Below are 24,275 nucleotides of genomic sequence, written 5' to 3'. Positions count from 1 at the left end.
AGTCGGCCATTCCAGATTTTGTTTGCTGCTTCCAAAATCCATTAAAGGGAGGTACATAGTACCGAGTTATGAGTGTACATTCAACTTCTCTTTTTCTTAGTGACTATGTTACAAATCAATACATCAAGTATATTCAAATTGTAACACTTTAAAAAATATTTTTCAATTGTGACGAACTTATTGTATAGAAACTTAACAATTTTGTTTTTTGTTGTTTTAATTTCTGTAATTTTTTGTTGTTAATATGTTACTTAAGTATCTGTACTGTTTTATTTGTATTACTTCATTATTAAATTCCATTTTTGAGTCATTTAATATTCGTGCTTTCTCCGTCTTACTATAGCAGCAGATTTAAACTTAAACACTAATGTACTGTTGTCAAATTAGTAATGCATTTATTTTTAATTCTAAATCTTTTGTTCATTTTTATTTTAATTATCAATTTGCAAATTATAAAAATCTTTTATAAGTGTCCAATATATACGATTGTTTTAAATATGGATATTTCTATTGTAGAAGATAACAATAACCATTCACAATACACAAAAGATCATTTGAAAATATTAAGAAAATTATTGCTATTGATGTAACAATCACTGTAAGATAAATCATTTTTTTTTTTATTTCTGTTGTTTTTTATTTATAACAAATTGAATTGTAAGTACTAAATTTGTACAACAAATAATGGTTTTTTTTTTATTTGCTACAAATTAAATGGAAATGACTACTTGTAGTCAATAATATGTGCAACACTTATAATACGTATAGCTACACAAAACAAATAGACGAACAGCATACATATATAACTAAATTTGACAATGTTTTTATTACATTTTGTCCACTTTTAATTTGTAAATAACGCAGATTTATTAAGCTCATTACATAGACCGGTTTAGATGTGTTTGTTTATAGTGCTATGAAATTGTTGTATAGGCAGTTCACACAATGAATTTGTTCTCTGTACAATGGCAATATGTAATTTTTATATTTCATTAAAGTGGTGGCTGTAATTAATTCATTTTGCATATAGAGCAAAATAGTATCATCCAGTTGCACCACAATCAATGCTACACTTTTTCTCATTTATACAGATTGTAAATATTCTGCGTAAAGGACATCATGTGCAGTGTAGCTCTACCGGATAGAACCAAATGTGAGGCAGTTGAATTTTTCCAGTAGCACTGTTATACATCATAGGCACTTTATATATGTATCAGCTTAAATATTTATAAAATTCTATAAATTGTTGATTTTTAAGAATTCTATCATCATCAATTTCTTAGGGAAGTTTTTTGATGGGATTTACAGATTCCATCATGATTTTTTATACAATTCTAGGGTCATGTTTAGGAGCTATTTTGTTTTTTATATACACTTTTCAAATATTTCATCTAGGGTGTTTAACCATAATTCAAAATACTCTATAATGGATTCTCTTGCAAAGTGGTCATGTTCAAATTGTGTTCCCCCAAATAATAGACAATTTGGTTGGAAATCAACACTAATATGTTGTGGATTGTGTAAAAAAGCTGAAATAACCTTGAAACTATTGTCAGAAACGTAGGTTGCTCAGATAATTTTACAATTGCCACTTGTAGCTGTACGCTTGGCCCCATTTTTTTGAATTCCAGCTGATGAAAGATAAGAGAATAACTCTGAGATTGTTTGTTTTGGTACAAATTTTTAAAATGTTTGCCACACATTTGGCGTAATTTTGTGGCATTAAAATAACCAGTATTTTTATCAACAATCTATTTGAAATCGCCAAATATACTTTTATCAACAATCTGTTTGAAATCACCAAATATACTTACCGTTAGTTTTCTTGTTTTTAGCACATGTTGACGAGCACCATTTTTTATTTTATTATTTAACCTTACAAAATAAGAAATAATAGGATTATTAAGTAAGTGTTGTCCTTTTCTAATTAATTAATTTATCCTTTTCTAGACAACTGTATAAAAAACAATATGACTGTCCGTTTAGTATCGAAAGTTCTTAGTGCATTTGAATAAGAATACATCGAGTATTTGTGGAAAGTGTAAAACAACTGTTAATAATTTCAAACGATTTGTAGATATGTAAATTATACAGTTCATACTACACTAACCAGTAGCTGCTAAACATCACACACTATTAGTTTTATAAGGAAGTGAAATATATAAGCAGAAGCTTTACAATGGATTGCAGCTGCAAATAGTGACTCATATTTTGCAAATATTTTTAGTTTTCAAAATATTCGAAGTTTCAGTTTAAAATCCCAAATATTTCAAAAATTGTAGGTCTTTGAAAAAAAATTTTGAAAACAATATACCCTATCTGATCTTGCCACCCATCAACTGGTAACATCAGGGTGTCTCTAGGGCACTGATGTGGGGGGGTGTCAAGTAGGGGTGCTCTTACAATGTTTTAGCACTTGTTCACCCAAATTTCACGATTCAAATGGGGTATGTGTGAGCAGGTTGAAAGCTAACTGTTAACATGTATCAGGTACACTCTCGATTAATCAGATCTCAGTTATCTGGGAATTTAGTTTTAATTTAATAGTTTACTTTTTTTTGTACATTTGATAGTTGCACTACAATTCTGGGACACATTTGACCTTTGACCTCTTGTTAGTTGCAGTTGTCCCAGAACTGTCCATATGGAATTTGAGTATTGATTTTTTAGTAGCGTTGTGAACTTATGCAGTTACACTGAACAACGACCAAAGGTCACATCTACATACTCTCAATTTTATTAAAATTAAAACTGATACATAGTAAGCTCTTTTCTCCAAGATTGAGTATTATGCTTAATAATGCATTAATATTTATTTTAAAAAGATGTGTTGTTTATTGTGTTATTTTATTAATATAACAATTTTTAACTGTTATTGAAATGTCAACATTTTTTGCATTTTTGAGTAGATGCCATATGCATTTACCGTTTATTGGTATGGAAAACCCTTATGTTTTAAATATATAAATAGAATAATTATATTTATTTTATTTAATTCTTTTCTATTTTTGTATTTGGCAGGTGGTAGTACTATTGGTGATGGTGAAGAAAGATCTACAGCATCTGTGGAAGGTTCACCACAACACATTCGATCAAGAGAAGGACCAGAAGATGGAGGTGCAGGTCCTCCATACCCTCCTGATTTATTAGCATTTCCTCGTGCTTCCCCGTCACCACAATCTCCATTACATTCACCAAATAGTTATATGGCAACATTACCATATTCAAGATCACATTCTCCAAGACATGGGTAATTTTTTCTTTTTTAATTAAGCTTTTCTATTTTTAATATGGTTTAAATCACACTGATTTTTTTTCCAGACTTAATTTATTTACTTCCTTTAGTTAATGTCAGTTTTCAAAGTATCTGAGAATATTTTTTTCTCCAAAAAAAAGTATTTGAATGCAAGTTTGAGTTCATGACTGGTTCCTAGAAACATGAAAATGGGTATCCTATTAGTTACCTCATAGAGCATATCAGTTATCCAGCAGCCATTGCATTGTTAATAGTACAGGTGTTTGTTGAAGTTTCTACTTTGTGCAGAGTCACAAAAAATAGTGAGCAAAGTTATTGTATCAAGTTTTGCCGCAAGTTTTGTAGCACCTAAAGCCAAACAGTTTATAAGATTAAGCAGACTTTTGAGAAGAACAAAGCAATTGGAGTTTTACAAATTAGAAAGAGCACAATTAGAGATGTTGGCATCTCTGCATAGTTCTATTTACATCATGTCACTATGCTGTTACTATGTAACCTGATATTTCATAAATAAATAAATTGTGTGGCCATCTGAGAAATTTTAAATAACATTGAGGTTGGTATAAGTGACTGAAATAGGTGATTTGTGCATCCAAATAATGCAGATTATAATTTGCATCACTTTTGATTCCTATATTTATGCTAATGCTGCTTTAACTTTTAACAGACAGAGATTTGTTTTTATGATGCACAGGACATGGCGAAGTCTATCTTCCTTAAGAACATAATAATTGGTGATCTTTATGTAGTTCCAATTGTACTCATTCATTTATTTAAGTGACATGAATATAATAAATGAAGATGATTTTGTTACATGTACGAGGGCGGTTCGGAAAATAACCTCCGTTTGGCTACAATTAAAACACTGAATAAATAAAGCTTTTTTATTATATACAACTTAATACTACAGCTTTTAACTACTTTGAAATATAGTCACCATTTAAATTCAAGCATCTGTCATAGTGTTTCACTAATTTACAAATACCTTTTTCATACAATTCAGTCACCTGGCACCAGGTGACCATACATACCAGTACCTGTATACATACATACCCGTCACCTGGGTACCTAGCTAACCTTTCACAGCATTTTAAAGTTTGTCTTCATTATCAAAGTGCTGCTGTGCAAGCCATTTCTACTGTGAAACTTTGAAGAAACTTAGGTAAGTCATCCAGAACAGATGATGCGGTGTGCTGTGATCCAGTGTTGTTGCATAACAACATTCGTCTGCACAGTACTCTAAGAACTGAAAAACTTCTGAATCAATTCCAATGGGACGTTTTTGATCATCCTCCTTACAGCCCGTAATTGGCACTGAGTGATTTTCATCTCTTTACTCATGTGAAGAAATGGCTTGCGTTGCAGCACTTTGATGACAAAGACAAACTTTAAAATGCCACGAAAGGTTGGGTAGGAATCCAGGCAGCTGAGATTTATGAAGAGGTATTTGTAAATTAGAGAAACATTATGACAAATGCTTGAATTTAAATGGTGATTATGTTTAAAAATAGTTAAAAGTTGTTTAACTATGTTTAAAATAGTTTTAAGTTGTATATAATAAAATATTTTTATTTCTGCAGGTTTTTTATTTATAGTGAAATGGAGGATACTTTCCAAATGGCCCTCGTAGTTCATCATTTTTTAATGCATTACAAATTTGTATATCTATGGTTATCAGCCCAGATGGTAGGATTAATATACATCCATTACTACTTTCAATTGCTATATAAAGCATAGGAAGCATTAGAGATGCATAAAAGTTATGGTGTAATGGCTAGCTCCTTTTTCCTTAGAAACATATATCGTATTACTGAATGATTAATAGTATATTAATCAGATGACTGTACCATATAAATTTAATTTTAGTAAATCATGTTCTGAACATCAGTCAAAGTCAATTATGTTAATAAAAAATAGACATGGAAGGAAGAAATGTAGCAAAAGCTCAAATATCCAATGAAGATGCTTTTTCTGTTGTGCCTTCTATCCTGTGTTTAATATTACTTTCACCAAAGCTTTTTTTTGCAACATGTCATAAGAGGGTTACAGTAGTATTTTACACTGTTATTTTTGTTATTAGCATCATCATTTTCTCAAAAGAAATCTTAACCTTTTTTTGTTTACTACCTTTGTTAGGCTATTTACTGCGCTTTCCGAGAAGGTAATATGCTGAAACTTATCACAGCTTCCAGTTCTTCTACTGTTTATTCTTACAGGTGCACTCTTAAATTCTTCTTCTAGTATGGTTGAAAATTTTCTCTTTTACTCTGATCATTTTGTCTTGTTTGTTACGGAATCTTACATAATTCTTCTGAATTCTCCTTCCACATAACAAGCATACATTTTATATTTGATGTTATATTTCCTTTTCTACCTGTCATGCGATTCCTTTTTTTTATTTTCTTTCTTTAATTTTCTTTTTCTAACTAAAATTTTACTTAACTCCTTTGTCCTTTTATAAATCTTTCAGCGTTAATATCTTTTTCTATAGTCTGCTCATATATTTCACTGATTCAACTCTCTGATTTTCTGTGTTTCTCTTCTTATTTCATTATGCAATCTCTTATAAATCTTTCTTTATTTGTTATTTAATTTTTCTGTTTTTTTCTCCCATCTTAGTTGCACATATAGTTGGCATGGAGAAGTAATTCTACTCATGTAGGACCAAAAAATAATTAAAAATTGGATGCATTACAGTAAAACTCTTTGCAGTTGTACAATTACTTTAGAATGACGTTGTAGTTAGTATCATGTTAAAATTGTATAGAAATTAAAAGTGTTTATACATTAATATAATTGAATATATATATATATATATATATATGTGATTACAGATAACTTAATCCATTGAACAGCAATAAAAACATAATTATACGTAAAAGTTTTAAACTACTTACTTTCACATAATAAATTTAAATTTGAAAATTATGCTTTTATAGGATTATTGCTAATGCAACAATAATACGTAGTTCCTTTTTCATTGGAGTTACTATTGTCACAATTGTTAGTATTCCCATCTTGAAAAGATTAAAATGGATACGGTTAGTGTTTAAATAAATTATTTATTTGTTCTATTTTATTACTGTTTATTTAATGTTACTTTTGCTCAAATTTTGTGTGTTTATAAATTTCAAATTACTTAAGTATATTGAGATATTCATTTTTATATTCTCTGTGTAAAATTACTTTTGTATAGGCTGTTTGAAGAGTCAATCTTAGGCTGTTATATAAATAGGTTTTGTGAAGTTAAATATTCTCATAATTCATTTTCCTCATTACTCCTTTTTTCTTATCTTTTTTATTCCTTCTTCCTCGTATGAGTGCCATAGGAATTGATTTAACTCTCACCCTGATTCCATCTGTGGCATTCTGGAATACAACTACTTCTTTATTGGGCTCACAGTGGGTTGATGACTCTTCTTATTCCTATAGATTTTTCAACGGCTCTGATTCCTATTTCGGGGTTACACAGAAAGCCAAACTAGAGCTGAGGTGCCCATTGGGTACCTTTCCTTATAAAATCCAATACTACGTTGATAGATGTACATGTTTACCCACAGTTCCAAAAAATCATAAAAAAATCAACTTTTATTTATCTCTTTACAGAAACCGGACATAGAAATATAAAGAGAGTAGTAACTAAGTACAACATGCAAATTTTATTTATAGCAAAAGATTTCAACATAATTAAACAATTTCAGATTTAGAAATGCATTAATTTGAGAAAAGCAACATATTAATTGAATAAAGGCTATTTAAATATATCATATGTAGCATACCCAAGAGGTTTCCTAACTTTTTTTAAGATGGAGCCATTAGCATCAGTGCATCTAGTTCAGTAAAACTAATGAAGAGGAGCTGCATAATTAGCTTTGAAAGTTCATCAGTTTCTTCCATATAATCCTTGTAATTTAAAAGCAAAATCTTCAGCCTGATTTTTAATTATAGTTTATTCAATAAACTGTATTTGGTTTGAGAAATAGATTGTTGTAGTTAAAATTTGTTACTGCAAAAATTTTTATTTTTTTTAATTTAGTTTTCAGTTAGTTTTATGAAACGCATCAGATTTGTAACTTTCTTTAACCATCTTTTTACAGATATGTTACAATTCCACGTCGACCACGAGTACCAAGCTGGTCAAGTGCACCGACTCCGACACTGCTAGAAGATCCATTAAGCCCAAAAGCAGAACCAGTTTATGATAATTTAGGTCCAAGAACGACAGCTGATGGATCAAGCGTTCTATCGCTAAATAAAAGCTTACCTCTTGATAATACTCCCCGTTCAAGAGCTTCACATTGTCATACGCTTCCAGCACCACGTAAAACATCATTACCGCCACATTTTACACATCTTGATGCACCAAGACTAAACAGAACTGCACCAGAAGGTGCTAGTACGACTGTCGTGAAGCGTTCTGGTTCAGCAGAAGGTTTTAGTTCATTACAGCGTCCTAAAGTACCTCCAAAACCTCCTCCAAAACCGAAAAAGAATGGTCCTCTTTATGAAGACGAAGGTGAAGACGGGACAGAAGTCTGAGTGTTGCTAAATTTAATGTACATACAGTGGTTCAGTGATGTTTTCCTATTACAGACGTCTTTCATCACTGTATAATGATTGTTATCTATGGTGCAGTGTAGGTAAACATTTTCAAAAACCTAATTGTGTATACTGCTTCAGTTTTGCTTGATGCTGATAATGTATGATGTATTTCTATGATTTAAAAAAAATAATATATCTATTAATTAAGTAAAAAGTGATATAGACAAATAAATGAATATAGAATTTATGCAAATCTTGCCGCTGTGTAAATGTAAATAATTTTATTCATCAATTTCTGCTGATGAGAAATCAGTTTTTAAATTTTACAGTTAATTAAATTTTATTGTTTTTTAAAATTATTTTTAGTACATTTTCTGAATATGTTGTTATAATTAATTTTTTTTTTTAATTTGTAATTTTAGTAAATGTAATATTCTGACAATAACATGCATAATCTTTCCTTATTTAAGTGTGACATACTGTTACTAAGTATTATGCATTGAAAATAATAAAAGTGGCAGCTTTTTTTTTTTTATAATTAGATTTTACACATTTAATTGTTTAAAAAAAAACTTTTCCTAAGGAATTTTACAGAATAAGATACATTTGGATAAGACAAAAAAATTATCTTACAGTTTTCATTAATTTTGTAAAACAATTTTTTGTTGAGACTTTTTACCTATTTTTAAGGCTATTCTAATCTGGTCTGACTCTTGAGTTCAGGTCAGAGGTATACTTCTGACCTGATATTAATAACATCTCTGTTGAGATGTTATCAATCCAGAAATGGGTGGATAGTAGAGATAAAAAAGAAATAAATATCCATTAATACACATCAGATAAATATTATATTTTGCCTATAAGATTAATTCATTTTCTTGGTACCTGAGGTAGATAAACTAAAAAAGAAAACAACAAGTCAAAAAACTCAGAAAAATGCAAAACATTTTACCATATTGCATAAGTTTCTAATCTTGTTGTCCAAAAAGCTTTTTATTACACATAAACTACGTATTATTTATCAATTCCTTTTATGACGTCATTTTGTAGTTAAAATAAAAATTATTCTCTTAAATTATGTTTATTCAACTTCTTATAAGAAGAGAATGAAAAGAATCAGAAGTCAGGGTTTTAAAAGAAACTGCTCTCATTTTTTCAGCATGTTCTAAAGAAAGGAGATTTTTGTACTGTTATGCAAAAACTTAATGGTATAAAGCAAAAAAGAATCCCTTAAACATGTTTACATCATAATTTACATTATTTTACTTATTCCTCTTACAGGATGCTATTGGAATGTCTTTTTAAAAAACCATTCTCATTGTGTGATAAAAGTGTAAGTTAAAATCAAGTGAAACTTAATGAAAACTTCTACACAAAGAATTTGGTTTTTCAAGGTTACTTTGTAATTATGACTTAAAAAAAAATCAAATCATAGATTTTATTTATTTTATTATACAGGATGATTATAAATTATTCAGCACATTTTTGGTGTCAATAAAAAAATAAAAAGCAATATACATACTTGTATATTTTATTATTAAACAGGGATTTCAAACAGTTTTGTTTTGACAATACTTATTTGTTTAACACTTATTAACAACTTTTTGTGGCGTGTAAAATTAAATGTTCGATTTGAAAACCCTCAAAGAAAGAATCTAATTACATATAATTGGGGGATTGAGGTGACCAGGGAATTGGTCCATCACAGCCAATCCAACGTTGAGAAAGTTGTTCATTTAGGTTTGTAATTGTACATGTAAACTCCATTGTGGTGGTGCACCATCTTTTGGAAGAACATCATTGGGTTGCCGATGTTCAATTGTAATACTGCATACTCCTATAACTTGTCTTGATAACTAGTGCTAGTAACCGCTGACTTGCCAAAGATGAATGGTCCGATCACTTCATAAGCAGTCAATTCACAGCAAATGTTATTCTTCAGACTATCACATTGTGTTTGTAAAACAGCATGAGGGTTTTTGCTCATGCCATTAACATGACTAAAAACATGGAAAGTAGCTTTGTCAAAGAAGATTACCTTTTCTAAAAATGCATATCTTGGTTGACTTTATCAAAAATGTCCACAGCTTGGTTTATAGACAGCTTCAATTGCATGTACCAACTAAATTTTGTAAGCATGAAGTTTTAGGCACATGTTTAGAACCTTCACAATTGTTAATTGCAGTATTCCCAATTCTAAACTTGCATGATATGTCGATTTACCCAGGCTTCTCTGAAAAGTTTCTCTTAATTTACAACTTATTCAGACACAGGTCTGGTGTACTACATTTCCTGTATCCTTAAAACAACATTACTTAATATCAACATTTAACATTCATTATTAGGAGGATCATGGCATACTCTAAATAAAAATGTCTATGAACAGATGCTTTCGTGAAACCAAAGTATGCACATTGCTTTCTCCTGTGTGGTAGCCAATACTCAACTGACGATCCCCCTAACATTACATCATTCCGGCATGCTCATTTGAGGTCATCAGTAATTCTAGTACCTTCACTATTGTTTGAAAAACTCAATGCATCATTCTACATTGCTCTGTTCATTTTTTTATTAACACCTAAAATGCGCCGAATAATTTATGTTCATTCTGTATTATAAGAACAAATAGTTGTTATTTTAAAAATTAATATTTATTGTTAATAATTTTTACGAATTTGTATTATAACATACAGAAGATTATCAGTAACCTGAAAAAAAGGTAGTTCATGTAAAAGAAAAGTTCAAAATATAGAAAGGAATTATGAATTAGGTTAGGTATGTTTTGTTATTATTGATGTTAATGTATTTAAAATTACATAAATTTATAAATAAATTAAAGAAAATATAAAAGTATAATTAATCAAAGTTGTTTAACCTTTGTCTGCAAAATTTTATAATTAGCCTGTTTAATCTGGGATTATAAAACTGGATATAAATTAAATAATAGCCTTCATGACTGGTGGTGCAACAAGTAAAACATATTAAAAGACTTCATTTTGTTTTTAATATATAATACAATTTTTTAAATTGAGTTTACATAATTTTAATTTTTCATTTATTTAATGTTTATTTTTGACCTTCATTTTCCTATTTAACAGTGTAAAATTGTCTGCTTGTGTACATTAATTCAAAGTAAATTTTTTACCAAAATTAAAAGAAAAATATTTTAAAAATGTTCATGTCTCTTGCATGTATTAATATTTGTTCAAAAACAATCATGATTGAATGGAAAATAGTTATATCTAACTAATTTACTCAAACATGTCTCAGTTGAAGGTTGATTTTATAATTTTGATAGATAAGAAAAAGTTTTTTCATGATAGTACACAATCATTCTCTACTTCTCTATAGACACCACATAAATGGGAAATTTTGGGTTTTTTTGTTTACCTAACTTTTGGTGTTATGATTTAATGATGTAAATGAAGAGATTTATTTAAAGGATACTAATTTCATCCCTCACTTCATAGTATTCTTGACCAGTGTTTGGTATTTTAGCTGCTTCATTCATTTGTTTTCATGAGTGATTTTCTTACGTCTGCCAAATTAAAATATAAATTAGCTTTCTTTTTGGAATACTATCATAATCAAACTAAAATACTTAAATGTATTTTGAACATTAAAATACCAGGTAACTGGCAATTTACTGTAATTAAATTAATTATTTATTAGTTTACTTTGGCAGTTCTTTATCATAACAGGAAATTGTGTACAATATTTCTACATTTATTTTGTTTATAATTATTATTTGTAATTTTAAAAAATGGTAAAAATTTATGTGAATTATGTAAAAATATCTTGTTAATTTTTTTATAATTTCACTTATATTTATATTTTTAAAAAAATACAATTAATTATTACATTGAGTTGCAATTTCTTCTCAGAAAATTTAGCATGTTGTAACTGTTGTGTTCATTAATTATCCTGCATTGATTGGCCAATAGAATCAGCCAATAGAATGGCTGATTTTCATTATTTCACTAAAACAATTTGCCTCATGACAAAGACAAGCAATATGTTGTCATATTTGTAAATCTCACATAACACATTAAATATTTTAGTTTTGAATGGGAAGTTCATTGGTGACAAGAAAAAATTAGTTTTAATTGTTAAAACTGCATTTTAATGAATATTTTTACTGAATATTAACTACAGTGACTTTTGTTAATGTGTGAAAAATCTAGTGTTTTTTTAATGATTATTTCTTCAAAAGTTATTTATTTATGTTATTTATGACGTGTTAATTTGCAATAAAATATTTTATTGGTTTGACTTCAGTCTTTTCAGGTTTGAGGTATTGATTCAGTTGTACCTCCTAACATTTTTTTAGATTAAATTTTATATTACTTGATTTAATTTTCACATCATATAATTCAAAATAACAACAATTAAATCAAGTATAAGTCTTTTATTTTCAAATTTGACTAATATGCTGTTTGTAAGAGATTTTTAAGTGATTTTTAACTTTAACAGTTGCAATAATAAATTTATGTGGTGACACAAAACTATACAAAAAAAAATACATTGAATTTTGCTGAAAATTTCTTTTAACTAACATTGGTTATTTTGTATATTAACAAAAATCAGGAATATTATATATATATATATATATATATAAAATAATTTCTAAGCTAATTTATTTCATTATTCTTTTTATAATATTGATTTAAATGTCATATTGTGCCTGTTAAAATGTAGATATCTGAAACAAACTTTTGTTTTTAGAATCAAATTGAAAAGTTTTAACAAGGAGATATAAAAAAGTAAGATATATATTTTAATGGTAATTTACCAAAAATGTCAGAATATTGAGCACATAAAAATTAAATTTATTTAATATATTACAGTGGAACACCAATTATCTGAACTGATATTTGCAATCCCAATCTGGACTAATCAGAAGTTCAGATAATTTAAAAAAGCTTATCATATATACTAGACATCATTCTAATGTTTTATAGTTATTGCATTTATTTAAAAGATTAAAATAAAAAATTGTAATATATTTCAGTAAAATTAAAAAAAAAAAATATTCAAAAAATTCTGACTACAATAAAAAACAAATACAGTAATATATGTTATTCAGTAACAAAAAAAAATCCAGTTAGTAAAATAAATATAATATTGCAATTTGCTAATAAAAAAAATCAATTTACAAAAATTATCTGAAAGAAATTGAAATTTTACTACCCTACTGTTTTATAAAATGTCATTTAAAAAAATTACAAAAAAATGGTTTTTTTGTCATTTTTTTTTAATGGTATTTTTCAATATGGTATTAAAGAGAAATTAAGTTGTTATATTGTAAATTATAAAAAATATATTATTTTAAAAATGACAAAAAATTAAAGTGTGTAATATGATGAATGAAACTTATTGACAGTCAATAATTAAAACATACCATTAAAAACAATTTTTCTTTTTAAAAAAAATCTATTCTGTATTTGCTTTAGAATTAATCTTAGTTTATGAGCTTTAGGATCATGCAATCATTTTTAAACAAAGAATTTTTGTAAAATCGCATTCTTTTTGTTGCTCCAACCAGTATATATATATATATATATATATATATATATATAAACATTCATGACTTTCTTTATGTGGCAGGCCACATAAAGGCCACATGAATAATGATTTGCAGGATGCAAATCATTACATCATAGTTGATGGTTGATTAATTAATGTATTTTTATCAATCTTTTCATAAACTAATTTTATAATTAGTTTAACAAAGTCATAAATTTAAATATTTTTTGTGCTATATGAATTGCAAAAGTCAATTGAAAAACCTATTAAAAACAAACTGGTAAAAATAATTTCCTATTGTAGCAGAGCTTTACTTGAATAGTATTTTAGTTTTTTAAATAAAGTATTAATTTTTTTTTTTTTAATTGGTCAGCCTGTACGTAGCAGTCCAGATAGTTGGACATCTGGAAAATCTGCGTTCAGATATTTGGCATCACACTGTTAATATTGTAGGAAGAGAATTTCATGGTGACATATTAGCAAGATCAGTACTTTTTATCCTTAACTCTAAGTATTTTATTTATTTTCTCATAGGATTGTTTTTTTCTAAGTGTAAATTTTTACAGCATTTTTACTGTTATCATAGCCGTGCAAATTCTTGCTGTTATTTGTTAATAACTTGAAATGAATTCTGAAACAATATCAAAAAGTTAATTTCAATTTATTGTCATTTTTTCTAATGTATGGAAATTGAATTATTATTTTCACTGTACTTAATTCATATAATATAAATACAAACAGTTATCTTTTAAACAGGTTGACTGTCATATGTTCCAAAAATGAGCCACACTGTCAGAGTTTATTCTATTTTGTTATAAACACGTAGTCTTGTCAATTTTATAACAGTAATTTGATTATTTAATAAAAATAAATATATAAGAAAATACTTTATAGCATCTATATGCTAATAGTTATCACTTTATACATAATTTCAAATTATCATGTCCCAAATTTGTAACAGTGAAATTGGCAAGTCTATTATATACAACAATAAGTCTATTACATAATTTATTGACAAATAGTATTATATGCGATAGAAAATGGTGTTCCATATCTGGGACACATCTGATAAACCAGAATTAAAAGAGACTAAAGAAACATAAAATAAATACATAATTCAACTGCATAAATACAGTATTTACAAAATTTACTAAATACTGTCTACTAATACAAATAATGGATATATACTTATATTAAAAAAAATGAAATCACTAACAATATAATAAGGCATAATAATAATAAGAGAAAAGAATTAAATATACTTTATTTTTAAGGCTCTGTTTTAAGAGCCTTATTTTTTATATTTTGTATAACATAACAATTTGTCTCTTATGTTAACTGTTACTTAAATTGTCAACCAAAAGTATAAGATAAAAATCAATTGGAGAACCAATTGAATTTAACATATCTATTAAATCTGAACTGATGCCAAGGGTATTACCAATAGAATTATAGTGTATTGACTATTATTATAATTGATTATATTATTATTATTGATTATAAAGTTATTATAATCTTCATTCCAAGTAATATTAAAATTTTCACTTACGGTTGTAGCTCTTTTGTTATGGATACAATTATTTTCATCAGAACTTATTGAGTTTTATTAGTCATTCAAAACGAAATGTGGATCTTCATCAGTCATCAACAAAAATCATCATCCAAAGACAAATCACCGTTCAAATAATTATTTATTTGAGACACATCAAGTTTATAACACATTTTTAAAAATAGCATTGTAACTTTTAAAATTGTATTAAAATTCTTTATATGTACAACTATTTACACATAAAAATGGTCAGTGAATGGATAAACTTATCACTCATTACCATACACAAACATAAAAACCCTCCCCGTCTAAGTCCGGCAGGACAGGTCGGCTTGCCGGTCAGATCTTATGTTGTCACCTGCCTCTAACCCCAGGGGTAGGATTACCAGGCCCAACCATGTCATTCTTTTTCCCCACCCCAGGAGCCAGGACTCAGTCTTGATGCCTTCTTGCCTCCGACAGAAACACCCAAACAGGCATCTCCATCAGGACTATGGTCTTTTCCATTCTCTCCACAAGAGAACAAGAGAATCTCCATGCCTCATCACTGCCATCCATCTCTGCAAGCGAATGGAGTTGAGCAGAAAGCTGTCCCTCATACCCTTATTGCACTAGTAGCTCTTTCCTTCAGTCAAAGAACCCAAATGCAAAAATCCCACTACTGGGCCATACAGTCCTCCAGCATGTGGCCCTCCGAACCACAGACATCACACCTCTGCGAAGCAGGACATTGGGCCTGCCAATGACCCTCCTGACCATGATTGAAGCACAGTTTGGTGCGGTCAGGACCTGAGCACCCAAATGACATTTTCCCCAGGCCCCAACACCTGAAGCATTGGTCCCCAGGGTCACACATGCGAACCCGACAATGCACCCAGCTTACCTTCACCCACCTGGCAATCAACTCCTTGACCACCTCATGTGTAATAATGACAGTAGCATTCTGCATGCTTCCAAACGCCGGAAAGAGTGAAGACAATCGAAAATTGGCGTCAGGTCCAACCACCCGCCTCACAGCCACCACCACTTCAGTCTCAGTCACCGTGTCTTCAAGGTCATAAATATGGACCACAGCTCATTGACCCTCCTTCGACTGCAGGTTCATCCGCAAGCCCACAATCCCACCATACTAATATGAGTGACTGTCTTCAGTGCCGCAGCCCTGTCAGCACCCTACACACATGCGCAGTTTGCCCCCAGCATGGAATGCCACGGGGGAACCACAACACACCCTCCACCAGGAGCTTGCTTCTCCTCCACCCTGATGCCAGATCCCTCCTGGTGAAACAAGTACAAGACCAACCGTTTGAGGTACGAGGTGTGCCCTCAGGTACACCTCATGATCCTCATCAGACATGGATGCAGAGAGATCCACAAACTGGCAAGTATCCATTCCAACCATTCTATCACCTGAGACATTACACTGTGTGGCCAGGAGCTGCCCACTGCCTCTATCAACTCCGCATCAAACAGGGACCAAGACAATACGTCCTTCAAGTCGTGGTCCCTTGTGGAGAGGGGTATCCGAGTTGCAGCCTCAGTCCATGGCAAAGCAGGAGCCCCCCCCCACTGCAGACACCTCACAGATAACACATACACACACAAATAACTTCCTCTCCATGACCAACATTCAGTCCACGACGCCCTTGATTTCTCACTTCTATTTGGGCATTTTTGCACAAGGCTATACAGACACTCGACTACCTGAAAGAGCCCCCGTAAAGCCGGCACAGCTGTAGAACCTGCCAGGACCTGGGACCGCACCTCACACAAGAGCTGACAAACCATACTGTCCAGCCTGGCCAATGAGACACTAGATCCTTAGTCTGCCTCAACATTAGTACAATCATCCACCTGAAGCTTCCTCTTTGGGCCAGATAACGGCAGGGACTGTGACTTCGGATGCTTGCTACCCGCCTTTGGCTCCTCTACCAAGACCTCCACCTGAGGATCTGAAATCATATCAGACAATTTGCCATCCGAGAAGCAATCAGATTCAAAAGGAACATATGATCAGGCAGCTTGTTCGACACATAGTTGGAACCCTGTTCCTTCACCTTGCTCTGGCCACCACCCTCCAGTAAGCATAGCCCTCTCAGTCAAAGAAATAGACACAACTCTGGCCACCAACAAGGGTGAAACATTTCCCCAGTTCACAGACTCCTCCTGGGGCAGAGAGGATAATTCCATTCATATACATCCTCCTCTCCGCTCTCCCCGGACAAACCAGGTGGAGAGCACTCTGTAACCACCACTCCTTGCCTAGTACTTTGTAAGGAAATGCGAGAAGCCTGCTGCACAACTTTTTCCATTTCTAACAGATCCATTACGATTCACCAGTAACATCTTCGATTTACTACTGGAACTCAACATCGTTAATTAAATATAATGTAAAATAATTATACAAATCACGCTTGACAAGAAAACCCGAAGAAAAACACAGTCTAAACATAAACAGATGCATGTTACGCAGTTACCAAAAAATAACCTCAATCTTATTAAATGGCTACAACATGATAAAGAAGAAAGCTGTATAAATTCTTCTGATGTTTGGCTAACATAAACTACTACAGTTATTTTTTAAATATGATTATAAATAAACTTTTAAAAAGAATTTTTAATTTTTAAAAACTGGTTAGTATATTTCAAATTTTTTTAAGGATGGAAATTCTTCAATGCTAACCATATTGGCAGATTTAGGAAATAAAACTCTATCAGAAGCACATCATAAACATGAAGAATGTGTTCCAATTGTATGTCACATCTTATTGAAAAATTTAATGTTTATATCTCATTTTTGGGTCACACAGCAGAATTAACAAAATCAGATAAGTTTATTTTTGATACACAATTACAAAAAGGGCAAAACCTTAAAAAAATGCCAACCTATCAACCGGTTAATGATTCATTTCTCATTTTTACAGAATAAAATTTCAGTTTATGAAATCCAAACAAACTAAACTCTGTACATGATGTTGAGACAAGTTTTTACCATTAACATCTGTTACATTAATATCACATCCATAAAAATACAATTAAAGATATTCAATCAAGAAAAAAAAATAATGGAGAATATTCTTTGTTATCAGAATATTTAGACAAAAGTAAAATACTGATGATTTTTGACAGTTCTGTTTGAACTTTTATATCTGTCAAAAAACTGCGGCTGCAAAAAATGGCTGCTGCTTCCAGGAGCAGCTACATAAAAGTGCTACATTAAAGTTTCAATCGCTCAGATTGGTTACGGCAACAGGTCAATTTTATGAATTATGAAGTAATTATTTTTTTTCTTGAAAACCTGTAAAGTGTATATTCTGATTTATGTAATGGAATTTCATTAACGGAATATTTTATGTGTATTTCAGTTCTCTTTATACTTTTATGTAGAATTATTTTCAGTAAAGAAATTATTTATTTATAATTTTCATTATGAGAATTATTGAGTAAATTTTATAATTTCTTATAAGTAAAGTTTTTTTTTATAATTATAATTTTCTTTTTATCATGATTAGTAAATTAATTCAATATGAACAGAAATGAGTGAAAATAGCAATTATGAAATGAGTTATTTTAAGTTTATATATGATAAAATATTCTTAGGATAAAAAATATTGTCATAAATTGTTTCACTGAACCAGAAATTTTTCATAAAAATAAGTAAGTAATGTTACTTAAACATTAAGGATATATTATGTGAAAGATGTTAAATTATTTAAAATAAGTAGTGTTAAATATTATTAATTTAAATATATATATACTTAAATTTAAATATATGTATACTTATTATAAAATTGTAAATGTAATTTTAAAAAGTTATTTCTTTTTTGTAATATTGTAATGTGAATTACCATATATTAATGTGATTTGAAAGCTTCTTGCAGCTAAGTGAGATATATTATATTAATATTTATTAATGCATTATTATTATTATTATTATTATTATTATAATACATTAAATGAAAAATAAAATATTGTTTTATTATGCTTAGGGTTTAAAAATTAATTATAATTATTACTATACAAATTATAAGTAATGAATTTATTATTATTATTATTATTAATTAATTATATATGATATATTAATGTATCATTAAATAAAACCAGTGCCTTTGTATTATATTTAATTATTGTAAATGTATATATAAATATTGTAATGCATAGGCTAATTATGAAAACTATAATGTATAAATATTATATATTCTATGTATCTGTTTAAATTTAAAAAGAAAATAATAAATAAAACCTAAACTAGTATAAAAAGCATCATTACATCATATGAGGCTGGCTGTTAAATTCAGGAACTTGTCTCTCTCCACCAGGTCTTACTGACAAGGGGTGGTCTTTACTTTAAATCTAAAATGGCAGCTTCATACTAGGCGCTCAATTTTGGAGTCGGACTACATTTAAAGATTTTCAAGTGGTTCAAATAGCTTATTTATGTACTTTGTTTATCCACAATAACAGTGTCTGAGCAGCAAGCATTCCAGTCTCATAATCGAGAGGTCTTAGTTCTGAATCACCATGACTCTCTCTAATTTTTACCTTTTTCTTACATATACACAAATGCAGATGTTTTATTTGTTATGTAGCAATTATAAAAATTGTAATTATAACAATCTAGAAAAAAATGTGTTTGCATTTCATGTTTACTGATTATTATTTTTTTTATTTGAATATAATAATTATATTAATTTAAAAAGCTTTGTGAATGTGTGCATAAAGACAGATTTTGTTTTATAAAACTGGAAAAGAATCAAAATAGATTTATTTTTATTTTTAATATGCTTGTTACAATCTATCAGATGATAATTATAAAAAAACTAATGAAATAAATATAAATAATTTCAGGGTGTAACAGGTAAGCTGAAAATTCAAATAATTTTTTTATAAAAATAATATTTATAAATTTATTAAAAATTAAAATTAACAATTTTTTTTTAAATTTTATAAAATAAAATTTGATTGTGAGGTTATATATTCAATATTAAATAAAATAATAATCAACAACATGAGATTTATTCGTATATTGTTTTTTTGTTGAGATTCTTATAATAAATACTAAGTAATAAAAACTCATGTAGATAATAAAATAGACAGAACAGATGCACTTCAAAAAAGTAAAGGAAATATGTAAAAGAAGAAAAGCAAAAAAGAAATGATATTGGTATGATCCCTTGCAGGCTGCTTCTAAATAAATAAAAAAAACTCATTTTCATTAGTATGTGTATATATATATGAAAAAAAATAAAAGTTAAAAAAAAAGCATGGAGACTCAAACCTGAATCCTCTTTATTATAGACTAAAATGTTTGCTACTCAGCTGCTGCCACTGCCATGACTAAAGATATGCAAATAAGTTACTTGAACCACGCATCTTTAAATTGACATTTATTCCAAAACGGAACTATTTGGAAGCTATCATTTTCGATTTAAAGTAGGAATCTACCTCTTCCATTACCATGCTAAAGAGAATCAATAAACTACATTGTAAGTTGAACATCTGCTCTTGTGAGATGCTTATTCTGGGAGTTGTTGAAAGATTATATAAAAAAACTAAAAAAATAAAAGATAGAAATCTGCAAAAAATATGTATTTTACTTTATACAACCTTAATTATTAGAATTTTTTAATGGGTGCTCTGATACTGATTCAGTATTCAGGATATTTCTCTAAATCCAGATTTTTATTTTATCTAATTAAAATCTTCTTTGTCGTTAGTTATATTTTTAACTTCCCATATTAATTCTTATTTAATATACCAATGCCCTCAGATGTTATGCAACTTATTAATGGACTGTGTTGTAGTTAAATTACTGTGAAGATACTTATAAATTTTTATTTTAGTTTAGTTTTTCAAAAGCTTTTGTAATTTATCAGGGTTAACAAATCTTAGCTATATTTTTCCTGTATTTTTAACAGAAAAAAAATTATAACAATTCTGAGTTAATATGTTGCATTCTACAAAATTTAATCTTGTTGTAATTGTCCATGAGATCACTTCAACAAATTTTATTGGTGAACCGTTAAATCTCTTATTTCTGTTCTATTTTTTTTTTTTTTTACTGGAGGGAGTCAATATATCCATTCTATTTACACCTACAAATTATCAATGCTGTTATCATGTATTATCATCTGTTTTGTTCGAGGTAGTTTATTGTCTGCATTATTCATTAATTATCAGTTGTTTTTTTTTAAATTAATTTTGTTATTTTTAATAATTCTCTTTCAGTTTTTTATAAAATTCTTTAACTTTGGTTATAGTTTTATGTGAACAAAGGAATATTTAAATTTACATTCTTGTTTTTTTTTTTTTTAAAATAAAAAATGTTTAAATAAAGTTTAATTTATTGAAAACTTATTGCAAAAAATTGTTATTTAATAAAAAAAATTATTTAATTGTTTGGCAATGATTATTGAAGCAGTTTTTGTTGTGGAAAGGTATTATTGTTATCAAAATTTAATAAATATTAATTGGTTTATGACAACCCAAGTCATTTTTGGAAGTAAAAAAAATTTTACATATCTTTTTTTTATCTTGACTTTTGATGTAATAAATCATTTTAATTTATTTTAAAACATAAGTTCCATTATTAGACAAAAATGAGAATTATTACTGAAAATCCTGACATTAACGTTAAAATAAATAAACACGTTTTATTGACTGTAAATTTAAACATTTTAAAATATTCAGGGGACAATAATTTCATGCCAAAGAAATGACATGAAGACCCTGGTTATGTTATTTGAATATGTAACTATTCTACACCAATAAATAAAATAGAAAGCAATAAAATTCTGCTTTATGCTATTTGGTGCTAAAATTCCAGTCAAGCCTTAAAATACAAAGTAAGAAATTCAACAATAGCATGGTATTTCTAAAATGTATACCGTGAAAATTGCCTAGTATATTTTTAAATATATTAGATGTGTTGCGAATAGCATCAGTTATTTATTTTAGTGTTTTAAGTATTACTATCAAGGATGTACATGAAATAATATTTCTAATTTCTCTGGTGATGGAACATATCCATTGTTATAATGTAATTTAATCAAACGTACCAGCAGACAAATAAAAGAATGTGTGTAACTGATATGTATTAAAAAATAATTTTGCAGAACATTTAAGAATGACCTTTCCCTAACTTTCTTACAGTGTCTTTCCATTGCATCTAGATATTGATCTGGTTAAGTTTTTATTTTAGAGATACAGGCCCAAAGTGAGTGAACCCACTAATATCGAGAAAAAAATGTACTGTACTTTTGAGTTTTGTGAAATCATATGGAGTCTTCTACACTGTAAATTTTTTATTTAGGATCTGATGGTTTACTAATAATCACCAACTATTATTACAGATAACTGAAAAGATTATTTTGCATTTTAAAATTTTGATTAAGAACCAGTTTTTGTTTTGTTATGTTTTTTTTTTATTTATTTATTTCTTTGAGGTACTGTTTATATTTTCTCATTAATTTCCTGTTATTTAAATTTTTTTTTTAATCTTGTCATGATTTTTTTTAACTATATTTTATCAGGAATTTTTTCTTGTCTGGTTGTTCCTGCTTCAGTTAATTAAAGATTCTCAAATATTTTTAATGTTATTTTCAGTGTTGCTTATAGATTGTCATTGTAGATTATTTGTATATTCACGGTTTACTCATAATTTGTTGTTGCCATAAATGAAGTTTACATTGTATGCCAATGTAATAAATACCCTATGATTTATTTCTGTGTGGTGCTGTGTTAGAAATATCGCAAAAAGTTCTTAAAATTAATTGTCAGAACTCATATTAGCAAATTCTTGCATAACTGTCATTAATTTATTATTTTTGTAAGTTGTGTGCTATTATAATTTATGATGTTAGCAGATAAATGAAGCTTTAAATGAACAACACATAAGATTACAAACTTCAGAGAAACCCCTCCCCAAATTCATTCCTAAAATGTGGAAAAGTTTTAAAATACTATATTATTTTTTGAAATGGCAGATTAATTTTTTTTTTAAATGTTAATAATTAAAGTATGAATAAATAAAAAAACAAATGTGAATATAAATTAAAATTATGTAGTTGTTTTCACATTAATATTGCTCCAGAGCAAAAACAGTTCTTTGTTACAACCGGAGTATAAAGGTTTTATGTAGTTTGAACCTCCCCCACCACTTTGAATGCAACTGCTCATCAATAGAAAAGCTTCATCTATTTGCTTTTATCATAATTTTTATTTTTTTAATTTGATTGGTGTTTTATTTTTTAGTCTATTTTATAAAATAATTTATTTTTCTAAGACTGAGATTAAAATTTATTTGGTTTAAATGGGACCATATTGCTTCTTAGTTTTTTTTTCAAAGAGAAAATTATTTGTTTAAATGGACCTTGATTCATGTAGGTATTAATCACTAAATGTCAATAGCAATTTATTAAATCATCCTTCTGAAAGGAAATTAAAACATTAAATTTACTTAATTAGGAAACCTTTTTATTAACTACTAGCTTTGTAAAATGTGAATTATTGTTTATTTCTTTTTTATTTAAGTTTTAGTATCATTTTATTTTGTCATTTAAATGATAAAATCAGCAAAATTTGTGTGAGGCATTCTGAATGTATTTGTAATATATCTTAGAGATTGTTTTGATTTTTATAAAAGAAGTATCTCAGACATTTTGTGTTCATGAAAAAAATAGTTTTATTTTATTTATTTAAATGAGTGTTGCAGTGTGTCATTTTGTATAATAATGAATTGGGGAGAAAATGTTTACCATCTTATAATGAAGAATTTACTTTGTTTACTTCACAAGTTATATGTAGTAAATGTGTTTATATTATTTTGCATATTTGATCAAACATTTTAATGTAATTTTAATGATGGGATACTACATAATCCAATCTTTTCCATGCATATTTCTGTTCAGAATTATCAAAATTGTCCAGTTTACCTTCATTATTTCACGGATATTTGAAATTTGTTTAATGTCATATAAACCTGCTGCCATTTTTATTAAAAGAAATAAAACATAACCTATATTGTTTTTTTCTCCGTCGATTTCTCACCCCTTGGTGCCGGATTCACAACTAAGCATAAGCTCAGCTCCTAGGGGTGCCATCACCTCAAACAACCTCGGAAGGGCATAAGGCCCCGCCCAGGCCTTCGTCTTCCTTGCCTGCCATGCCTCAAATGAGGGAATCCCAAAGGATTCTCCTCACCGGGACTCCAGTCTTAATGCCTCACCTCTAATGAGGAATCCTTATGGATCCTCGTTAGAGGATCACTCACCAGTAGGCAGGGAGCCATGCAGCTGTCACTTCCCCGAAGTTGTCAAGGAACATTGCCATTCACACCGCCATTGGATTCAGTCAGGAGAGACGGAAAGCCTTCCCCAAGGTCTCTACTGGTTGAGACTACTG

At 28.9% G+C, this 24,275-nt stretch overlaps 1 protein-coding gene across 4 annotated transcripts in view; it reads left to right on the top strand.

The window, feature by feature from the left end:
• Positions 1-12,070, top strand: part of LOC142332235 (uncharacterized) — a 670,235-nt gene extending 658,165 nt beyond the window's left edge. For all 4 annotated transcript variants that reach the window (XM_075378535.1, XM_075378533.1, XM_075378534.1 and 1 more), the window contains 2 exons: positions 3,022-3,250; positions 7,354-12,070. In XM_075378535.1, the coding sequence (XP_075234650.1) occupies positions 3,022-3,250; positions 7,354-7,795 (671 nt within the window). In that variant the 3' untranslated portion in view covers positions 7,796-12,070. The remainder of the gene's footprint in view (positions 1-3,021; positions 3,251-7,353) is intronic.
• The last annotated feature ends 12,205 nt before the right edge of the window (positions 12,071-24,275 follow it).

The sequence above is a fragment of the Lycorma delicatula genome, chromosome 11, assembly GCF_047948215.1.
Source record: "Lycorma delicatula isolate Av1 chromosome 11, ASM4794821v1, whole genome shotgun sequence".
Classification (NCBI taxonomy): Eukaryota; Metazoa; Arthropoda; class Insecta; order Hemiptera; family Fulgoridae; genus Lycorma; species Lycorma delicatula.
The sequence above is the reverse complement of the archived record's forward strand: the minus strand, read 5'-3'. Positions and strand labels throughout refer to the sequence as shown.